Consider the following 20,409-nt stretch of genomic DNA (forward strand, 5'->3'; position numbering starts at 1 on the left):
GCTTCTCTGGCGGGGAGCCAGCCGTCCGCAGGCCCCGGCTGTCTGCGGGCTTGGCGTCCACCCTTGGTTTGCTACCAGGCACAGAATCTTCAGGTGAGATTCCCAGGGGGTGAGGCCCTGCCCCCTGTCCCCCTCCGGGCAGCTCAGCTCATCCTGAAGACCAGGGAGGGGCTTTCAAGAGGTCAAGTGGGCGACATCACAGCCACAGCCTCACACCACGTCCGGATCCACCCGACGCTCCCAAGGTCATTGACAGCAGAGCACAGACGTGAGCCTGGCCTCTAGTTGGTTAGAGACAGGACAGGTGTGTTTCCGAGAGGTCAGTGTCAGCTCAGGGTCTGAATCTACACTTAACTCTTTATTGGCAAATTGGGTCAACAGATGTCAACACCCGTGGCAACAAAGGCAGGTGGACTTTGAGGGGACGACACAAAATTGTCCTCAGGGCTGGAGCTGAAGCCAATCCACAGGGGCCCCTGGGAGGCCCTATAAAGCCTCAGGGGCCCTGGAAAGGCAGCTCAGTGCCATGACCACTGGGCATTCGTGTCCGGAAGTGGTAGCAGCTGTTGGCCTACGGGAAGGCAGCTCATGGATGATTTTAAACCCAGATGCTGCCCTGAATGAGAGGTGGCCTCCAGCATCCGGAGAGGCACAGGGTGAGTGGCAGGGGTGAGGGACACCCTGCCCTGGCTTTTGGTGTCAGTGGGACCCTGTTCCCAGGCAGCTGTGTGGCCCCACTGTCTGTGGCATCTCTGGCAGCCACTGATGGCACAGTGACCGAGGGATGTGGCCTCCCCGACAGGTTCTCCTCGGGACCTGGGGTAGTTCCCTGGGGAGAGTTGGAATAGCTGGGCAAGCGGGGACACCTGGTGGGGGGACACCTGGTGAGGTGGGGACACCTGGTGGGGGGCGACACCTGGTGGAGCAGGATGCCCAGGGAAGCAGGGGCAGAGAGGGGCCTCGGGGCGGCAGGAGCCCGGCAGCCTGTGGCATCTGCAAGGATGTGGGCGGACCTCTGCTGTGCAGAGGAACCAGACACCCACCTTTGCCAAGATGACACTTCCATGGAGGTTGCCTCAGGCCCCCTCCCCACTCGCCCCACCACCCACTGGCAAAGACGGGCTGCGAACATAAACCAAAGTCCTCTCGGGTCCCTCAGAGTCCTGACCCACTAACGTCTGGGCGCAGATGTGATTCCTCACTTTTTTGGTAAACCACGTCTGAGGCCACGTGCCATAAGGGGGGGTGACGGGTTAGGGTCTGACCATCTGGGTGGCAGCTGACTTTGCTGTTTCCGGGGAGCATGACTTTGGGGAAATTACAGGCGCTGGGTCTCCGCTGCAGAAAGTGTTTTGACGAGAATGCAACGGGCGCCGCGCGGACGCTGTGCCTGCGGTTCCGCCAGGCACCTTGTGGCCTGGGGGGTGGGTGCCGGGCAGGGCCTGTCCTCGCTCTCCAGACGACACTTAGGTGGTGCCGGGCGAGTTACCTGCTCTCACCCTCAGCTCTGACTCCCACCTGCCGTGGCTCTCGGGACTTTGTGGGAAAAGTAGGCCCAGGGCCTGGGGCAGGGCCTGCCTAGGTGGTGCCTCGTCTGTGGCGGCTGCAGTGACAGTGGGACAACGTGGCTCTAGGGAGGCGCACGGTGGCCCCAAAACACTTAGAAGATGCCGTGTGGGCGGCAGCCACCCACAGAGCCACCTCCCCGACGAGGCCGAGCTGGTGGTGGCGATGGGCCGCGCTGTGTCCACCTGTCAAGTGAGCTGCGGGGCTGCACGCGGCTGGTCAGTTGTCCTCGGACAGGCTGGACCCCGCCCCCTGCACACTCGTGGCCACAAGGCACCACGTGTGGTCGTGGTGCGGGTCCTGGGGAGGCCTGGAGGAGCTGAGAGGATATGGGGAGGGCTAAACATTTTAAATGGAGGCAGGGGGGAGACGGGAAGAGGGTCCAGAAGGAGCCCAGTGGGGCTGGCGTAGAGCCCCCTGCTGGTGGCGGAGGAGATGGGGGAGAGGACATAATCAAATCCAAAGATAGGCAACTTTGGGCACCTCTTGAACTAAAAATGGACAATTTAGGACACATACAAAGACCATTTCACACAATGGTTCACGATGAATAAACCCAAGAGATTGGGCTGAATAGACGGGAGGGCACAAACCAGCCAGTGGACGTACCCTCAGGACCTGAGTGACTGTGACCACCCATCTCTGCATGCCCGCGGCTGGGCCTGGCCTCCCTGCTGCGCTCACCGGCTGTCCAAGGAGGCGGCCTAACTAGTCACCCTCCCCTAGAGATGAGGTCCAGAGAAGTGCGCCCACCTGCCCAGGATCACACAGCTAAAACCCAGATTGGTTTGGTTCCAAATCCGCCCTCTCTCACCAGGTTCCTCTGGCTCATCCCGGGATGTCTGGGCATCTTCCCTGTGTCCTGCTTAGAGCGTGTTTTTGGAGCATCCATAGGTGCAAGTGCCTGATGGATCTCGGGTTTGACCCAGGAAAGCAGTGCTAATAATTTTCAGAATATTAAGTGTTTAAGGTCGAGGAGAAGAGAGGCAAGTGAAGGGATCAAACCTGAGTCCTTATTCCAGGACAGTGGTTCTTAATTTCTGCTGCACTTTGTAATCACCAGGCTGCACCCCTGATCAATCACATAAGATTTCTGGGGCTGGGACCCAGGCAGCAGGGATGTTATAAGTGCTGTGGGTGGAACCACTGCCCTAGAGAGACGGCCTCTGTGTCCACTGAGGGTATCGGGATAATAATATTTACTAACGTGTTCAAGTGGGAACGTCAGCTGCTGGGGATGCTGTGATTCTCATCTCAGGACACCCTGCTACTGCTTCAGCAGCTGAGCCCTGGCGGCTCTGCAGCTACTTTAACAACAAGGAAAAAGTATTAGTGAAACCCAAGGGTTGATATTAATCAGAAAGAAAAGTCTTAAGCAAAAAAGCTAAAAGATAACTTTTGTTAAATAATGAACACTCGTGAAACAGCAATGAAATGGTATTAAAATGTCTGTGATTACGTATTTCTTAGCATTCATCTGATAACTGAAGCAGCATGAAGCAATAGTTGCACTTAAAAAAAAATGACAAGAAAATAGCTATTCATTTAGTTGACAGAGAAGGTTCGTGTCCTCTGTAAGATCACTAGTGTCGCTGTCATCACCAAGGTGAATGTCAGCGCAGGCGGGTAGAAGCATCCCCCTGCGCTCGTCCTTACACTGAGGGGGCGTCTTGGCTCCTTGGCCTGGAGTTCCTGGAGAAAACCTTGGTCCTTCTGGGAGGAGTCTGGGGAGGGGCCGGCCTGCCCTGGGCCCCAGGTCAACGAGGCCCCAGGATTGCATATTGCCGCATGGTGGCTGCGGAGTATGGACACGTTCCAGAGGAGGCCTGACGTTCCTAGGCTGGGGACAGCGTGGAGGGAGTGACACTCTGGGCCTGGGAACAACTCTGGCTCTGCATTCTCAGGGCTGGACCCCTCTGGAGAGCCGTGACACCTGGGGGTCCTGCCAGCAGCTGCTCTGTCTCTCTTGCCGCCCAGCCCATTGCCTTCCTGCGGGGGAAGGCACGTGGACTGGGGAGCAGTGCCAGAGGAGTCAGGTGGGGCCACAGACAGAAGAGCACGTGTCCCCTGCCCTCTGCCTGTTGCACCATATTCCATAAAAGTAAACACATGTTCCTGTTTGTCTATGGCTAATGCTATGGCATTCCAGGCACTGGCACCAGCGTTAATCCACCAGGATCCATCCAGAGACAGCCGCGAGGGTCGGGATCTTTGGAGCGTCCATTTGGAAGGGTTAGCAGTGCCCATCTGTCCCATGCTCTGCACAGTGCTGTGAAAACGATATGAAAGGGTGAAAACAAAAGGAATCCATGGGCAGAAGATCCCAGGGCTTTATGGCGTCGTTGGCGATGACTTACACTGTACAACATCACACAGGTGTGTCTACCTGTGTGTCCACCCTTGCCAGCCCCGCTCCTCTGCACCCGCACACAACTGGCCCAGGCTCTTCATGCGATGCGCCCGGGGAGGCTCATAGGTGGTTGCTCTTGGAGAGGTAGGCGATGAGGGCCACGGCCACGCCCACGTAGATGCCGGTCCCGATGGTGATGGAGAGCACGGCCAGGAAGAGGGCCCGCCGGGAGCTGGTGCTGGCCTGGTGAAAGTCCCCCTTGGCCACGGCTTTGTTCGTCTGCAGCGGGAGAAGAGAGAGGAAAAAGGGGGTCAAGATGAGCAAGGCGAACCAAGAGGGGACTCACCGAGGGGGAGCTGTGCAGGGAAGGCAGGGGGCTGTCGCTCACCACTGCTCCCCCCTGCCCTGCAAGGCAGTCAAAGCTTAAAGGAAAGAAAGCGAAGCCCCAGGGATACCCAGGCCGGCAGTTGTCAACTGGGCACCAGCCACGGGAGTCCCAGGTCTCGGGCACCAGGACGCGAGGGCGGGGACGTCACAGCTCAGCGGCCCCCTTCTGCCCGGTAAAGATACATGAACAGTTTTCTAAAGTGTGTTCACACTTACCTCCTCTGATCCTTACAGCATAGGGGGGTGTGGGGAAGGAAACGGGAGTTCTTGTTACCCGGTAAGGAGTCTGAGGCGTAAATCCTTCAGCGGACTGCGGATACTAAGACTCCACTCCCCAGCCGGCGGTGTGGAATCTGCGTGCCCGATGCCCCCTCCCTGCCATGGCGGGGCCGGAAAATTCATCCACCAGTGAAATAACTCGAGGTGAGACCAGCGCCTCTATTTCTGGTCACCCGATTGCATAGCGAGGTGTTAGTTTAGTAAGATTCATGTTGCCTTGGGGTCATGAGGCAGATGGGAACGTGGAGGTTTTGGGTGTTGTGTCTGATTTGGCGTTTTGTGGTGGAGCCCACCTCCACCATGGCCAGCCCCCTCCTCCTTGTCCCCTCGACAAGGGAGGCCCCGGGCTGTGGGGACCATCATGTGATCCAGCTGTGACATCATGGCTGATGCCCCCCTGAGTGATGGCAGATGAGGGTGGAGGCCAGCAGGGCAGGTGCCCCCGGAGTGTCATGGGGCGCTGAGGAGGACTGACCCCCAGCAGGGCGGGGTGCTCCTCGTCAGGGCAAAGGCAGAGCCCATTCCCCGTGTGGGACGTCCTGACCCCCTCAGGAACCATCTCCAGAAACCAGACTCTCACCAGATCCCGTTTCCATGCGTGTTGAGTGTATTTCTACTTTTTGTGGGCAGGATGGGAGGTGGCATCCTGTTTACTCAGACACCAAGGTCCCAGACTCAGAAGTCACTAGAAGATGACTTTCCGTCCTCCGCAGCTCTGCCCCTGACCTGAAGAGACGTCAGGTGGAGAAGGGCCTCCGGTCCGCTCGTGTCCTTTTATGTTTTCCTCTAACTTCTGGTTCTTGAGGGCCAGTTTTATGTCCTCCTCCCCAGTTTTTGGGCTTGGAAGTGAGCCTGGGGGTTCCCTGTGGACGATCTTTGATGAAGCGGAGTGAAGAGAACGTGAGCAGGAAGCTCCCAGGACAACAGTAACTACGTCTCAGCTGAGTTCACCCCAAACTCTCCAGGCCCCTCCCTGCCGGCCCCCGGCCTCTGTCAGGGTGGGCCCCCCCAACCCCAGCCCGGCCGGGGCTCTGCTGCAGGAGTCACGCGCAGACAGACAGACAGACAGACCGGGAGGCCGGGCTGGGCACTCGGACCCCGCGGGAAGATCCTGACTCCGAGGGCTGCCCGTCTCATCTGGGTCCATGCACGCACTCGGGACCCTCAGTGCCTGGAAGCCCCGGTGAGCTGCTTATAATGCCTGCATCGGCTGGGCTCCCCGAGGGCCGCCCTGGACGGCCTGACCCGCGGGCGTGGGACAGAATCCGGGCGCTCCGTCCTCTCTCCTGACGGGTGGGCTCACTGTCCTCTGCTGACCTACATCATCCCCAGCCGGGCAGCTTAAATCAAGAACAAGCCGCTAACCTCTCCCAGGTTCCGGGGTTAGGGGTTTGGGAGCCCCTCGGTGGGTGACTCTGCCTGGGCCTGGAGGGGCCTGGGCTGCAGTCTCCTGACGTCCTGGCTGTGTTGTGGGCTGAGGCAGGAGCTCACAGCGTCCCCCTACCGGGACCCGCCCGCTCCTTCCTTGTGGCCCCGCAGCCCTCGGGTCCACCTAGGGTCCCCTCCCAGACGGCGGCCTGGCCTCACGGTCTCTGGGGACCAGCTCCTGGGGCCCCTGCACAGAAGCGGGGCTGCGGCTGGGGGTTGGCTGACGTTTGCACAGCTGAAAGGAAACTCTTGTGAAGAAGGACGCACACACAGGACGACACAGTGGGTGGCCCCTCCTTCCAGGAAGAGCAGAATCCCGGGGGGTGCAGCCTTGGAGCAGTGACAGATGGGGGTCCCACTGAAGCTCATCCTGAGGGGGTCCCCATGGGCAGCTTTCTGTCCGTGTGGCCTCTGTGACCCCAGAGGCCGACCCCAGGGCTGCCACATTGGGCAGAGGGAGGGGCACGGTGTGTGTCACTGGACAGCCCCTTGGGCCCTGTCTGCAAACGGCCGTCCCACTTCCCCCAGCCTGGGAATGTCCCTGCGGCTGGTTTTCCTTCCCTGCCCTTTTGGCCAGAGATCACCAAGTGAAGTTCATTCCTTTCTTTTTTGAGGTCTTTTGCTCAGAAAACAAAGTGCAGGTGACTGGTCTGGTTCTGAGCAGCATCTTCCGTGCGCCAGGGGCTCAGAGGGACCCAGAGTGTGTGCCGTCCACCCTCATGGACGCTGCTTGTAGTATATGTCACAGGCGAGGGAGAGAGTCTTAACTCAGGTCGAAGAGCTGGAGGTCAGAGTCAGGGAGTGCCTGGGCCCCCGAGACACCGCTCGCTGGGGACTGGGTGCAGCCACCGCCCTGACCTGGGGAAACGTCCTCCAACCCACCCAGGACGCACTGAGCTCACACATAGCCCACTGGGATATTCCACATTCAAACATGCACTCTGGTTCTTTAGGTAAATAACTACCCTCACTCACCTGGTTTTAAGGCTATGTAGAAAACCCAACTTTAAATTCAAGAGCAAAAGTAAAATATTGGTGCTAAAACTCATGGAAACACTGACTCCCTCCCTTGAATGAAGTGTTATTTAAATGGAGGAAATAAAAATCATATAAACAGAGAACGCACAGCTGGGACCAATGTGCTTAGGCCAGAATTGACCATCAGAGCCGTGATCCAGATACAGCGTGAGGTCCGTCCCAGGTGCTGCCCCCGTCAGCCTCTGAGGCTGGGACGGCCACGAGGTCAAGCACCCATGCAGAGGAACTGGCCGTCAGAAGTCGGGAAGGTCCTCAGACACATTTCAAGCTCATTTGGGGCAGGTTTCTAGGGTGAGAAACGACCAGTTTGCAGGGGAACGAAGTCAAATTCACATCCTCGGCTGCCCTTATCCTCTGACACTTCCTCCCTCTGTGGCGATTGGGACCGTTTAGGGGCTGGTTTCATAGCAGGCTCGTCTCCTGGTCTGACAGATGCCAGGCCCCCTTTCTCCTGGTGCTTCTGGCGCGTCCAGTCTGGTCCCGACCTGCGGCCATCCTCGCCCCCTTCCCAGTGCGCGCCCCTCCCTCCCACCTGAGGCCCGGCTCGCCTGAGAGGTTTGTCTGGCCCTCGGCTTGGGGGCCCCAAGTCCTTACTCCTCCCTCAGCCCTTTCCTTCCTTCCTTCCTTTGCTCACTTGCAACAGCTAGAGGTTTGACATCACGACAGACAACGGCCCAGGATGGCGACAGGGCCGCACAGCCACGTTTGCCAATTTCCAAAACGAGAGCGGAAACGAATTAGAGGTTCTGAAGCCCTCCATCCGTCCGCCCCCCGAGGGGACAAGGGTCCGGGTGTGTGGAGGTGGGGAGGGGATCTGAGGGACCAGAATGAGAGTCCGGGTTCTCTCCACGAGGGGCGTAGGCGCCGCCTCCCCCTTCAGTCCCACTGAGAGCAGCTCCGACGGGACACTGGGTGTCTGTCTTGACGTGTGTCCCCTGCATGGAGGGCAGGAGACCATTCCTGCCTGGACAATCCAGAAGGCGGGGGTGGGCTGGGCAGCAGCGTCAGGGTGGGAGCCGGGGTCAGCGCTCTCGGGGGGGGGGGACGGGCCGGCCCTCCCATCGGTCAGGGGAGGAGGAGTGGGTACTTCCTCGGGCAGACGCAGGCTGCCCGGGCTGTCTTAGACCGTGTCCGACGGAGCCCAGCGGAGGGGCAAGCAGACCCCCGAGGAAAATTCCAAACTCTAGCCGAGGATGCAGAGTGTGCGAGTGTGTGTGTGGGGTCTGCAGAGAACCCGCCAAATGCCTGGATGAGGAAGAGAGCTGCACACGCTTTGCAGCCATGAGGCCCCCATGGTGATGTGAGTGGGTGAGACTTTTCTACCCCCATCTGTCTCCACTCGCCATGCCTCACCCCAAAGTGGCAGACCCCATGGTGGCAGCCTGGGGATGGGGAGAGACCACACCCCTCCTTCCCAGGAACGGCGCAGGCATACCCCACCCAGTACATTGTAAAAGAACAGTGCTATATGCCACCCAAGAATGGCTCAAAGGGAAGAGAGACACAGTGGAAATCCACACTCTCATCTGGTCCTGCTGAGAGTGTGAAATCCTGTCACTACTTGGGAAACGCAACACTGCTTACAGCTGGACATATAGACACACACACGATACAAGTGTTCCACTCCCGGCAAATACTCAACAGAAACGATGCATTTGTGCACCAAGGACACCTACAAGCATGTCTGTAGCCATACCGACCATCAGAGCCCTGACCTGGAAGTCATCCCAACATGCAACCACAGTAAAAGGATAAATGACAATGGTACCCAATACGGTAATGAAATAAATCTCAGGAACATGATGTTGAACAGAAGAAGCCAGACGCAGGAGTCTATTGCATAGAGTACAAAACAGGCCAAAGTCATCTACACTGTTGGCAAAGTAGCAAGATTGGTGGTGTCCTTGGGGAGGGTCAGTAACTGGAAGAAAACACAGTTAAAAAAATCTACTTTTACACCCTAAGATGATTTTAGAAATGATTCTACCAAGAGTTAAATGAACAAATAGGAAACATCTATAAAGAACAGAGAAACCCATTTCGTGAAACTAGTAAAATCTTGATATCAGAACCAGAGAAGGAAAGTAAGAGAAAAAGAAAGGAAGATGCTGATTCCCTACAGACACAGATGCAGGTGAGATTCAGTGAGCGAGAGCCGGCTTCCTCTCCACGCTGCTCTCTGCCTCTGCATTTGCTGGGCCTTTTTGAACGTCCTTCACACCATTTTCACCCCTAACTCATCTATTATATGTCCATGGGGCTGTCCCTGCGCCCTGAGGTGGGGAGGGCCCCGGGGGCCCCCAAGTCTCCATCCCAGGCTCACCACGGAGCATTGCAACTGCAGGTTCGTGGGCTCCACGCAGGACCACTCAGTGAACTAATGACCGAGGCCCAGCGGCCTTTCCTTCCAGCTCTCGAGGGCAACACGTTTTGGTCAGAAACATCCCCATGTCCAGGAAGCCCTTGGCTGATAATCGCGGGTCTTACGCAGAGTCTACGAGCTGATGAGGAGGATATGCGTCAGGCGTAGCCGAGAAGAAAGCATTTACAACCACAGCTCCTTGCTGGGGTGGCTCTGCCAGGCACCCTCAAGGACCTGGAGGCTAGTTTGGGCAGGACGTGGTGCCTGCATGATGGAGGGGAGGGGTCCGCAGTCCTCGGGAGTCCAGGAAGGAGGAGAGAGAGCAGCCAGGAGGGTGGCCGGTGTCTGCCGGGCAGGAGAGCACTTCCACGATGGAGGCAGTTAACCTGTGCCGCCCCGCGTGGTGGCCACGAGCCACCTATGGCTACTCAACACTTGGGATGTGGTGAGTGTGACTGTGAGTTTTAATATCATTTAATTTTAATTAATTTAAACATAAATAGCCAAACGTTAGGGGCCACCATGGTGGGCAGCACAGACCCAGGAGAAACGGGCAGAGAGTCCCACGGGGAGCAGGGAGGAGAAGAAGCCTGGGGTGTGGTGGGCGGGATGAACCCAAAGGAGGTGGAAACCCTGCAGGGCGGTTCAGGCATCAGTGCTGGGGGGCGGGGGGTTTCCCCGCGCCCGGGAAACTGCTCCACACACACCTGCCTCTGTGCATTTACCTGTGAATTTATTTTGGTAGCTCAGTGTCAGGTGGAGATGAAGGAGGTTGGGGTGACCCTGTGAGAAGGCAAGGCCCATGAAATCTGCAGATGAAGGGGGGCCTTTGGACCCGGAGTGTGGAGTGGGCATCCTGGTCTGGGGTCCACTGGCATCCCTCGCAGATGGAACCTATCAGGGGCTGATGCTGGGCCCCAGGCCTCCGTGACATGTGGCAAGGTCCTGCGCTCCATCCCTGCTGGGGGACACCTCCCTCGGCCCCCGGGAGACGATGCTCCCAGGGTCTGGTCCTGGACTGAGTTTACCACAAGCTTTTGCCAAAGTCCTCATTTCCTTTGGCTTTAAAATACCCACTGTTGTTTGAGTTTCAGGAAAAACATGACTTTCTCTGCAATATATTCCTCCTTTGTTTTTCTTTTTTTTTTTAGCCGCGTGGTTTGCGGGATCTTAACTCCCCGACTAGAAATCGAACCTGGGCCCCGGCAGTGAAAGCGCTGAATCCTAACTACTGGATGGCCAGGGAATTCCCCTTGCTTTGTTTTTCTTACGGTCACTTATTTTAGGTTCAGGAATCACTAAGGTCGGAGGAGTCCACATCCACATCTTCCACAGACACGTGGTTCCGCTCTGGTCGAGGAGCTGGGTCCCGGCACAGCCGGGATGGCCTCGGCAGAACACAAAGGCTGGCGCCAGACCCCCGCCTCTGAGGAGTGTGACAGACACCCTCTCTACCTCCACAACCATCTCTCTGGAAATTTATAGCACTCTGGGTATTTTATGGCTCATTTTTCCTCCTGCCCCAATATCTGTCGGGCTGGATTACATTTCTTTGCATCATTGCAAAGCTTATTTCCCTTATTTATGACTGTCTACGGCTTGCTGTGTGCTGACGGGTACGCGGGGCTGCGCTGGAGGAGGGGCCATGTGGTGGTTTAGCAGGCTCCGTGGGGAGGAGGGAAAGCCTCTCAGGCCAGGGCTCGTTCAGACCCACATACACGCTTCTTTCCTTACGTGGTTTAGTTCCGGGAGCATTTTTATGACCTCCCCTCCCCCTTTTAAAGCAACCCTTCTATTTTAAGCCGTGAAAAAAAATAAACCTTGTGAGTTAGGTCTGAATGGCAGACAGATCAGCTATGAAACAAACGTACCCCCTGTGCTTGGGTAAAACCCGATGGGAGCACAGGCTCCCCTGGGTGCTAGCACCAAGCCCCCTCACCTGGCCTTGGCCTGGGTCACTGCAGGGGGGGGAGTTACCCATGATGATGTCTGAGGGCCCCTGTCATCAAGGTCATTTTGTAGGGAACACAACAAAAACATCAACAGGAGCAATGGCCCCTGTGCCATCCTGCGCAGAAGCCTGAGTGACCTTGACTCCATCCTCCAGCTGAGGTTAGAGGAGCCCCAGGCCTCGCGGTTCCTGAGAGGCCCCGCCCAGTGCTCCCCTTCCCACAGCTCAGGCCTCCCCCCTATGCTGGCCACGGGGCTCTGTTGGAGAGAAGCCTGCCTTGGTTTTCCCCTGTGACTAATCAGTATGAACTCACGTTTAGCTTCATACAGGCACAGATGGATAATACAAAAATAATTATACGTATGGAAATATTTCTATATATAAAGATCTAGACACATGTATTTCTACATATAGAACTAATAACATGTGAGTACACACACGTGTATTTCCTATTTCCTAGCTCTGTTACTGAGCAAACCCAGAATCAATGACACCCCAGCAGCAGCAAGCATACCCAGTGCCCAGATAGTGGTTTCTAAAACCATTTTCCAGTAAAAGGGGCCAGAACTCCATGGGGAAGTGGCTGATTTTAGGACTCAGGCAGGTACTATACAAGATGAGCCTGGGGCAGCATTTTATAGTACAAAAAAGGGAAAATACTCTAAGATCAAAAGGATGGGGGCATGTCAGGGGGACACAGGAAATGCTCCCTATGGCCAAAGTGACAAAATAAATAATGTAGTATTGGATTATAAGCCAAAGTGTAAAATAAACATCCAAGGGTCCATACTGATATAAATAAATGATTGGATGAATCAGTTCACTGTGGAGAATAGACAAATCTCCCATATAGACAAATTCCAAATAATCTATGTATGTCCTCCGCCCTCAGGGAAGTAAAGCACAAGTCCCACCCTTTGAGGGTGGGCTGCGCAGTGACTTCCTAGGACAGAGGATGGAATGGACGGCGGGAGGAAGAGTGACCTTGCCGTGAAGAAACCCGACAAACAGGACCACAGCCAGGCGACCAGGGTCAGCATCTGCAGTGACAGGTCATGTTGATGGGATGCAGCACTGACCTTCACCTCCATGCTACTCCTCCACAAACCCATAACCCCAGTCTAAGCAGGAGGAAAGCATCAGACAAGTCCCGATAGAGGGACATCCCACACTGTACCCCACCAGGTCTCCTCACAGCTGTCAAAGTCATCAGAGACAAGGGAAGCCTAAGACGTTGTCACAGCCCAGAGGATCCCGAGGAGGCCTGACTGCCAGGTGCTGCGTGGATCCTGGATGGGACCCAGGGGCAGAAAGAGGGCATCAGGCAACCGCTAAGGCGATCTGGACAGAGCACTTAGAGTACAATGGTGCAGCAACACTGGCCTTTACCTGGAACAGACGAGCCCCACGTGAGATGTTGATGGGGGTTGGTGGGTGACTGGGCTCAGGGAAGCTGCCAGCTCTGCACCCCTTTGTCCATTTTCTGCAGAGTTAAACTGGTCTGAGATAAGCCATTTATTTAAAAGGCAGGGTGTGGATGGGGCAGGTGAGAGGCCTGTCTGGTGCAGGGGCATGTTCCCAGGCTCCGTCCCTGCGAGCCTGGAGGGAGGCGGGGGGAGGGGCCTGCACACCTGCTCAAACCCAGCACTGATGGGAACTCGCTCGGCCCTTGAACTACTTACTCGCTATTTCTGAGTGTCCGATTTTACTTTCCTCCCTAAAGCAGAGTTAGTGTCTAGTGGGTGTTGTGACAATGTCAGCACAGGACACCCTGACTTACTGCTCCACGTTGAGCTCCATGCTGACAATTTACTTGCCTGGCCTTACTTCCTCCTTCCTGACACCACAGAGAATGACTGTTGTTAATACCGGTTTCCATACACGTACCCTTAATATAACAATGTGTTAGGAAGATGTTCAAACACACAGAAAAGGTAAAAGAACCTGCAGTGAACATATCAACCCGTTCAGTTTAGGTTCATCTATCCAGCTCTCTATCCATCCATCAACCCATCTTTTTTCTTTTGGATGCGTGTCAGGGTAAGTTGCAGACACTCCCTGCTAAGCACGTCTGCATATGACTCCATTGATGGAGAATGAGAGATGGGGGAATTCAGGTTCGGTGTCGAGTGACAGAGCACCTGCCTCCTGGATCCTAACAGGTGCTCACCAATGGAAACTACGCCATCATTTCATTCTTTATGCAAAAGTCCTGCTTCCTTTCTGGAAACAAATAAGGAGGAGATTAAAGATTTTAAAACCCAGGAGAGGAAAAAATCAGACCTTTCTCTTTAAATACCCCTTGGGGATGAGAAAAAATTTTTAGGAACAAAAATGAAGGTTTGGGCCCTTTGGACCCAACAGTGGACGCAGGCTGGCCGATGTCTGCCCCATGTGTGTGGCCGCTTTCACCATGTGTGTGACACCCCCGGGCACATGTGTGGTGGCTGGTCTGTGCCAGCGGAAACCTGTCAGGTGCTGGGTCGGTGCCTCTACAGAATCTGTGGGCGCCCCATGTTCCCTGCAGAAGATCCCCCATGACTGGGCTTTGTCTTGTGCACGACAAGCTTCCTCAAATTGTTACATGACGGATGACGTGATGGTCCTTTTATTTTCCTGCCAGTTCATGTCACAGAAAACCAATCACACAGCAAACAAAACACCCTTGTTTTAAAAAGTCTTCCCATGACAGGGCCACTAGATAATCACGAATCATATTGCTCCAATGAAATTAAGAAAAGCTTGTTTCTTAAGAAGCAAAGATCTAAGTAAAGAATGAAAAAAATTCAGTGTTACCTAGTAGACTGGAAATTTGGGAGAAAATCTGAATGCTTTAAAAGATGAATAATTAAATAACCGTGTTGTATCCCTATGGTGAGACATTAGGTCACCACAAACATCTCTAATCACATGACAAGTACTCATGATATTGGTTACAAAAAGGCATATTTTAAACCCTAATCTTGCCTATACAGAGAATAATGCACACAGAAAGGATTGGACAGAACAGACCAAAGTCTTAAATGTAAATGCTGAGTTTCCCCGTGTTTCTTCATAGTTTAATTCGCTGTCCAGAATTTCAGTGCCAGTAAACAGGAAAAACCTGTTGATCCCACAGGTGTCATTTCCCATCGGGCCGATGCCTCGGTTTACCCTTCCCTGTGTGTGCAGCCTGGGGAGTCAGTGTTGGTCGTGGGGAGGAAGCCTCCCAGGGCAGTGACACCCAAGCTCCCCTCAACACAGCAGGTGCTGGGACCCCTCTGAGCCTGATGCCTGGTGCCTGGGTCTGGGGGTGAATCTCTCTGCCCCAGACTTGCTCTCAGGCCTGATCTGCAGGCCCTGATGGCTGATAAACCCACACGGTCGCTGAGTTTGGGGCTGGAGGCCACCGGCTGGGGCCTGGTCTGGGCCCCGTTGGAGATGAGGCTCTCGCTGGCTGCTTACCAGCCCCTCCTGAACCTGTCCCAGCCTCGCGGCCGTGGCGCCCGCACAGAAACGCCATTTGTGCTGCTCCAGGTTCAGACGTGGGATGCTGTGCTGTCCTTCCCGCGTGGCCTGGGTCGGCCTGGCGTGGGGACCCCGCCTGCTCCACCTCTGCTTCTTGGGCCCTGGAGCCCCTGGAGGGAGCAGGCATAGAACGAGGGCAGGTGGCCCTCCGGCTGGGTTCAGAGCTTCTCAGTGCCAAGCCTGAGAATGTGGCCTTTGACCTTCGACATTTCTGGGCTGCCCTGAGCATCTCTCATAAATAACCCAGTGTGTTCACTCAGTGGACTTGGGAAAGGAAGGGTCAGACACCCCAGGGGAGCCTTTCTCATCAGAGCGGGAGTTCTGGCTTCACACTTAATCCACCGTTTATCTTGACAGCTGCCCCCGTCCCACAGTTCCCTCGGCTAGTCTGTTGGTTTGTTTGTTTTGGCAGCAATCGCACCTGCAGATATTCATGCAGTGGAGAATTTAAAAAACGTACACTTCTGTTTTTATCTTCCACCATATCGCTGCTCTTCACGTATTTGCACGTTTGTCAGTTATTGTCATTCCTTTAAAAAATCCACTTTCACACCTGCAGCAGCAGGTGAGGGCCACCAGCAGGCTCCCAAGGCCTTGAGGGCAGAGTCCTTGGCCGTGGGCGGCAGGGCAGTTCTGCAGCTCCGCCGTGATCTCTGTTCCCTTTTAGGGCCTGTCTTCCCAAGGCGGGTCAGGAGGGTGTGTCTCTCAAGCCCTTTGACAAGCCTTGGCAATTGGCTCCCACCTCTCAGTCATGGGAGGGGAAGCGAGGGCAGGTTCTGCCTCTGGCTGAGGTACTTAGGGTTGGGAACAAGGGGATGCCAGGGGTGGCGTCAGGAGGAAGGCAGGTGGCAGTGGCGTAGGGGCTGCCAGTCGGGTGGCAGAGCCCGGTGGGGGGGCAGCCACTGGTGGACCCACAGACGGTGAAGAGCCAAGATCCCTCGTTTGCACGTAGGGCTGTGATGACATCTGCCCAGACCCGAGAGGAAAGGTATGCTGGGTCTGGAGGTGAACTCAACCAGGGAGAGACAACTTCTAGGCCTGCCTATTCACTGAATTTTTATAATGGCAAGGAGCTTGCTGCAGGCCACCAAGCACATCACGTTCACATTAACCGCGATCCATCCTTTGTTCCTGAGTTTCTGGAGGGGATGAGGACCAGAGCAGAACACGAAGAACCACCGGAAATGTTGGGGAAGATTATTCTGAGCTGTGGAAGGCGATGGCAACTTTATTGACCAAGAAGAAAATAAGAAACTTCACAGGAGCCATGGTGTATGCTCCAGGGCCTTCTAACAAGCTATGGCTTCTGACACATTTATTCCATAAGTGAGGAGACAGTTGTGAGGCCCTGTCTCCCAAAGCCTGGGCATGTCTCCCACACCCTCGTCCTCTTGGCTACAGGAGACCTGCTTCCTTGTGAAGGCACAGCTGTTTGCTGCCCTCTTTCCCCCGAACACTCACAAAATATCCAAAAGAAAGGGCAGCGTCCTGCTGTTCTCCCCAGCTCACCTCACCAGCGGCCGAACTACCCCCTTGTTGCCTGGACTCCTTACAAAGCACAAGAGAGGGGACCCGAGTCCTTGGGACGATTCTGATAAAATCTCACTGAGAAGACGCTGCTAGTGATCTGCACACTGTCACTGTGTGATAATGTCATTAAGTTAGGTGCTCCATCCAGGCAGCAGGGGCTCCACTTGACTGGAAAGGTTTAAAACGAACTGATTTCCAGTGATCTCCTCACTGCCCACCCCTCCCCACCCAGGCTGGCAGCGCCACCCCAGCACACATTTGGAAAATGAAGGGCTCTTCTGGTCTGGTCTGAGCGCCCAGGATAAGACCACAGGGATGTGTTGGGTGGTCAGGGTCCTGGTTGGTGAAACTTCTAGAAATCTAAGCTCTTATCAGAACGTTGGGTCCTGGGTTTCAGAAACTGTCAACACGGCACGCCGCCATCAAAGACAGGCGACAGTGGGGTACAGGTTAGTGTCATTACAACTCTTCCAAGGGCCCCTGAAAGCAACGCTGACCTCTCCGGACAGGGTTCTGCGCGTTGTCTACCGGGGGAGGCGCCGGAGACACCAGGAAGCACCAGGGCTTTTCATGTCATTTTTGCAACTTGCTCCTTTGCAGGTGGGACCCCCAACGTCCAAACACCCCAGAAGACCTTACACCGTGAGTGGTGCTCTGAGGTCTGTCCAGCATAATTCTAACCAACTCACTGTGTTCCTCCTCATCTGTGAGGCAAAAACACCTCCTTTCTTTGAAAATAACTGTTTTGGTAAATTCTTTCGAGACCAAGGAATGTTGAAGTTGAGGCTGATAGTCCTGGGGGCCGGTGAACGATGGTGCTGCTTTCTGGATGAGACCAGGAGGCCACGTCTGCAGGTGCGGGTAGCTGCGAAGCCCGGTGACCCCCGCTGGACCTCTGCCCTCACGGCCCGCACCCCCGGGGAGATTTCAGCTCCAGACCCACTGCGGCTTAACTTCTCCACCTCACGGCTGAGCTGTGGGCCGACGCCAGGTCATGGTTTCAGCCTGACCTGGGCCCACTGCCCGGCAATTCTGAATCAGTTCTCTGATTTCCCCAAATGTCAATTTAAAGCCACCTACCCCACATCTCTTCCTGGGTTTCCAGCCTTCCTTGACTTCACAGACAGAGGCTCCCCAGGCTGGCCTTTAGGGGCATATTTAATTGTCAGCATCACCCTGTGGATGACACGGGGCGCGGGTCCGTGACGTCCCCCGGTAAACCCTTCTCCCTTCATGTCAGCAGCCACGCTAGTTACTCTTCTGTACCTTAATCACGGCTCCTTCTTGCTGTTCTCTTATCTTTGTAGTTATTCTTTGTCGCTCTTTATGGCTTTTCCCTTGAATTCTGTTTGTCTGGTGTTAATATCACTGCAACTGGTTGCTTCAGAACCACTTACCCTTCCGGCCAGGAGATTCCATAACTCGGGGGTTCTAGAAGCAATGGGAGAGAGGTGGTGCTCGCAGCGTGGGTGGCCCAAAGAGTATGAAGGGAACTGGTTCTGAAGGGTCAGCATAGGGGCTTCCAGGAACCGACATCTCAGGGGCGTGGGCGCCGCTGCAGCTACAGAGGGGGTTCTGCCAACCTTGAAACCGAGGGGCTCAGCCTGCCCCAACCAAGCTGACCCACCTGGTAAACCATCTTCCATCCACAGGAGCCCTGAGATCAACCCTGGCTGTTTCCGGCTTTCCTGGGTTGTTCCAGTTTGGGGCTGTGACCAAGGATGCTGCTGTGAACAACCTCTGTGGCCACGTGGGTGCATTTCTCTTGGGCAGATGTCTAGGTGCAAAATAGGGAGATGGATGTTTACATTTATAAGAAAGTATCACAGCATTTTCCACTTCCAACAGTGGGGGAGGGTCCCAGCCCGTGGACTCAGTGATTCCAACGTGAACTTGGTGCTGTGTGTGCCATTGATTTTCCTTTGTGCTCCCCTGAAGATGAATGATCAAAAGCCCGTCTCCTGGGCTCCCTGGTCCTTCGTGCACCTTCCTTTGTGCACGAACGACAAAGGTCTCTGTTTCATTATGGATTTGTTGCCATTCTTTATAGGGTCTCCATGTCACTGTTTTTATAGCGGGGTCCCCACCAGCAGGTGAATAAAATGGGAGGTGGAGACGTGGGGCGTTTGGGCAGCTGTCCCTGGAGCGCTGGGCTGGGGATCAGCTTCAGATGAGGGCCAGGGCCGCACAGGGGTGCGTCAGGCAGAACAAGGGTGGGTGAGGGGCTGGGTGTCTCCCCGTGGGCACAGCAAACTTGGCCACGGCGGGTCATCCCCCTTCCGACGGATTCTACTGGTCTCTCTGCGCACACACCATTGTCCTCCTTTGCTTGGAGGTAGAACACCTAAAACCTCTGAAACCCCAGGCTCCGGGCCCGGAGGAAAGCATCGTGCAGTTACAAGGCACGGACACCCTACCAGGTCCATGCACTTCCACGTGCCCTTTGTGCACTGACTACGACCTTTACGTGGATGGCTTCTGTTCCCTCTGCTATAAATCGATGGGCCTTGAGGGGGCGATCCCCACTGATGGCCCCCCACCAACACACAGGCCAGGAGGAAGAGCCACACGGGGCTCCGAGTGGAAGATGCTCCACTCCACCCAGACTCTGGGTTCATGGCCCGTGTTCGCTTCAGAAGAGCCCTGGCTGCCCCGGAAAGCTTCCCACATGCCCTGGCAGCCAGGGCTAATTCCTCTCCTCTTTCCTTCCAAGGGATTTTTACGTAGGAACGGGGCTGAGCAGCTAAGGATGGCCTGGGAGCTGGAACAGACAAGCTGTACCCACAACTCGCCCGTTTCACCTGTTCTCACTCAGTTCCCTGGTTCCCAGTGGGGACCACTCCCCTCTCACTCGCGGGTGTAAGTACAAACCATCAAAAATGGTTTAATGTCCACATTGTACACCCACGATATGAATAAAAGATCTAAAGATACGCCACAGCCGAGAGCACCATTCTTCCATTTTTTATCACTACCTCTGCTCTCAGGCCCCGAGGATCTCCGTGCCCAGTGACGTGAACACTTTATCCTTTGTGAGCCTGTATACTGTCTACAGGGGTGTCCTGCTTCCAGGGTGGGCCTGGAGTCCTGAGGGGCCCCTTCCTTAGGATTCCTTCACCTCGGCATCAAACACAGGCTCACAAAGGTCCTTTCCGCTTTGGGAGCAAAGCATCTTGCTGTTGAGAATCTAAGGTTTTCCATTTCTAAGCCTGGAGATGAAAACCAGTGTCAGCTCCAGGCACTGGTACTGGGGAGATGTCATGTTTTGAGCTGTTGGAAGATCCACCAAGAGAAAGGCTTCATAAGAGGAGGGAACACCATTTTGCTCAAAGGATGTCAGAACGTGGAGACACCTGAGCGTCCTGACCCTGTGCAGGCCCCACCCTGATTACAGAAAGATGCTTACGAGGGGGCCCAGGCAACAAGAGCTGTTCAAGGTCTCCAGGTGATTCCAACATGCAGCCAAGGAGAGAACCATTGATTGCACAGAGAGATGGCAATTCCGGGGGAGTCAAGGCTCCTTGCTTTCAAGGAATTGGTCCATTTCATCTGGGTTATTGAGTTTACGGGCACAGAGCTCTTCACACCGTTGAATTCTCTTATTCATCTCTTAACATCAGTAGAGATGATCCTTTCTTTCCTGGTATAGGTAATCTCATTCTCTCTCTATTGGTTAGCCTGGCTAGAGGTTTATTAATTTTATTGATTTTTCAAGTTTTATTGGTTTTTTGTCTTTTCAAATCTTTTCAAATAGCTGGCTTTTGATTTTGTTGATTTTCTCTACTGTTTTCCTATTTTCAGTGTTAGTTGATTTCTTCTCTAATTTTAACTATTCCCTTCATTCTTTTTGCTTTAATTTATTCTTGTTTCTCTAGTTTCTTAAGGTGGCTGCTTAGGTTCCATCAAATGCATATATTAGGGTCTTTTTCTAATACATGCATTTGATGCTACAATTTTCCCTCTAAGCACCACTTTAACTACATCCCACAAATTTTGATGTTTTATTTTCAT

At 54.7% G+C, this 20,409-nt stretch overlaps 1 protein-coding gene across 1 annotated transcript in view; it reads right to left on the reverse strand.

Annotated features, from left to right (window-relative positions):
- Nucleotides 1-4,036: 4,036 nt before the first annotated feature.
- SYNDIG1 (synapse differentiation inducing 1) overlaps nucleotides 4,037-20,409 on the reverse strand; it is a 57,285-nt gene continuing 40,912 nt past the window's right edge. Inside the window, exon 3 of the mRNA XM_061209632.1 lies at nucleotides 4,037-4,195. Within this exon, the coding sequence (XP_061065615.1) occupies nucleotides 4,037-4,195 (159 nt within the window). The remainder of the gene's footprint in view (nucleotides 4,196-20,409) is intronic.

Source organism: Eubalaena glacialis, chromosome 13 (genome assembly GCF_028564815.1).
Source record: "Eubalaena glacialis isolate mEubGla1 chromosome 13, mEubGla1.1.hap2.+ XY, whole genome shotgun sequence".
NCBI lineage: Eukaryota > Metazoa > Chordata > Mammalia > Artiodactyla > Balaenidae > Eubalaena > Eubalaena glacialis.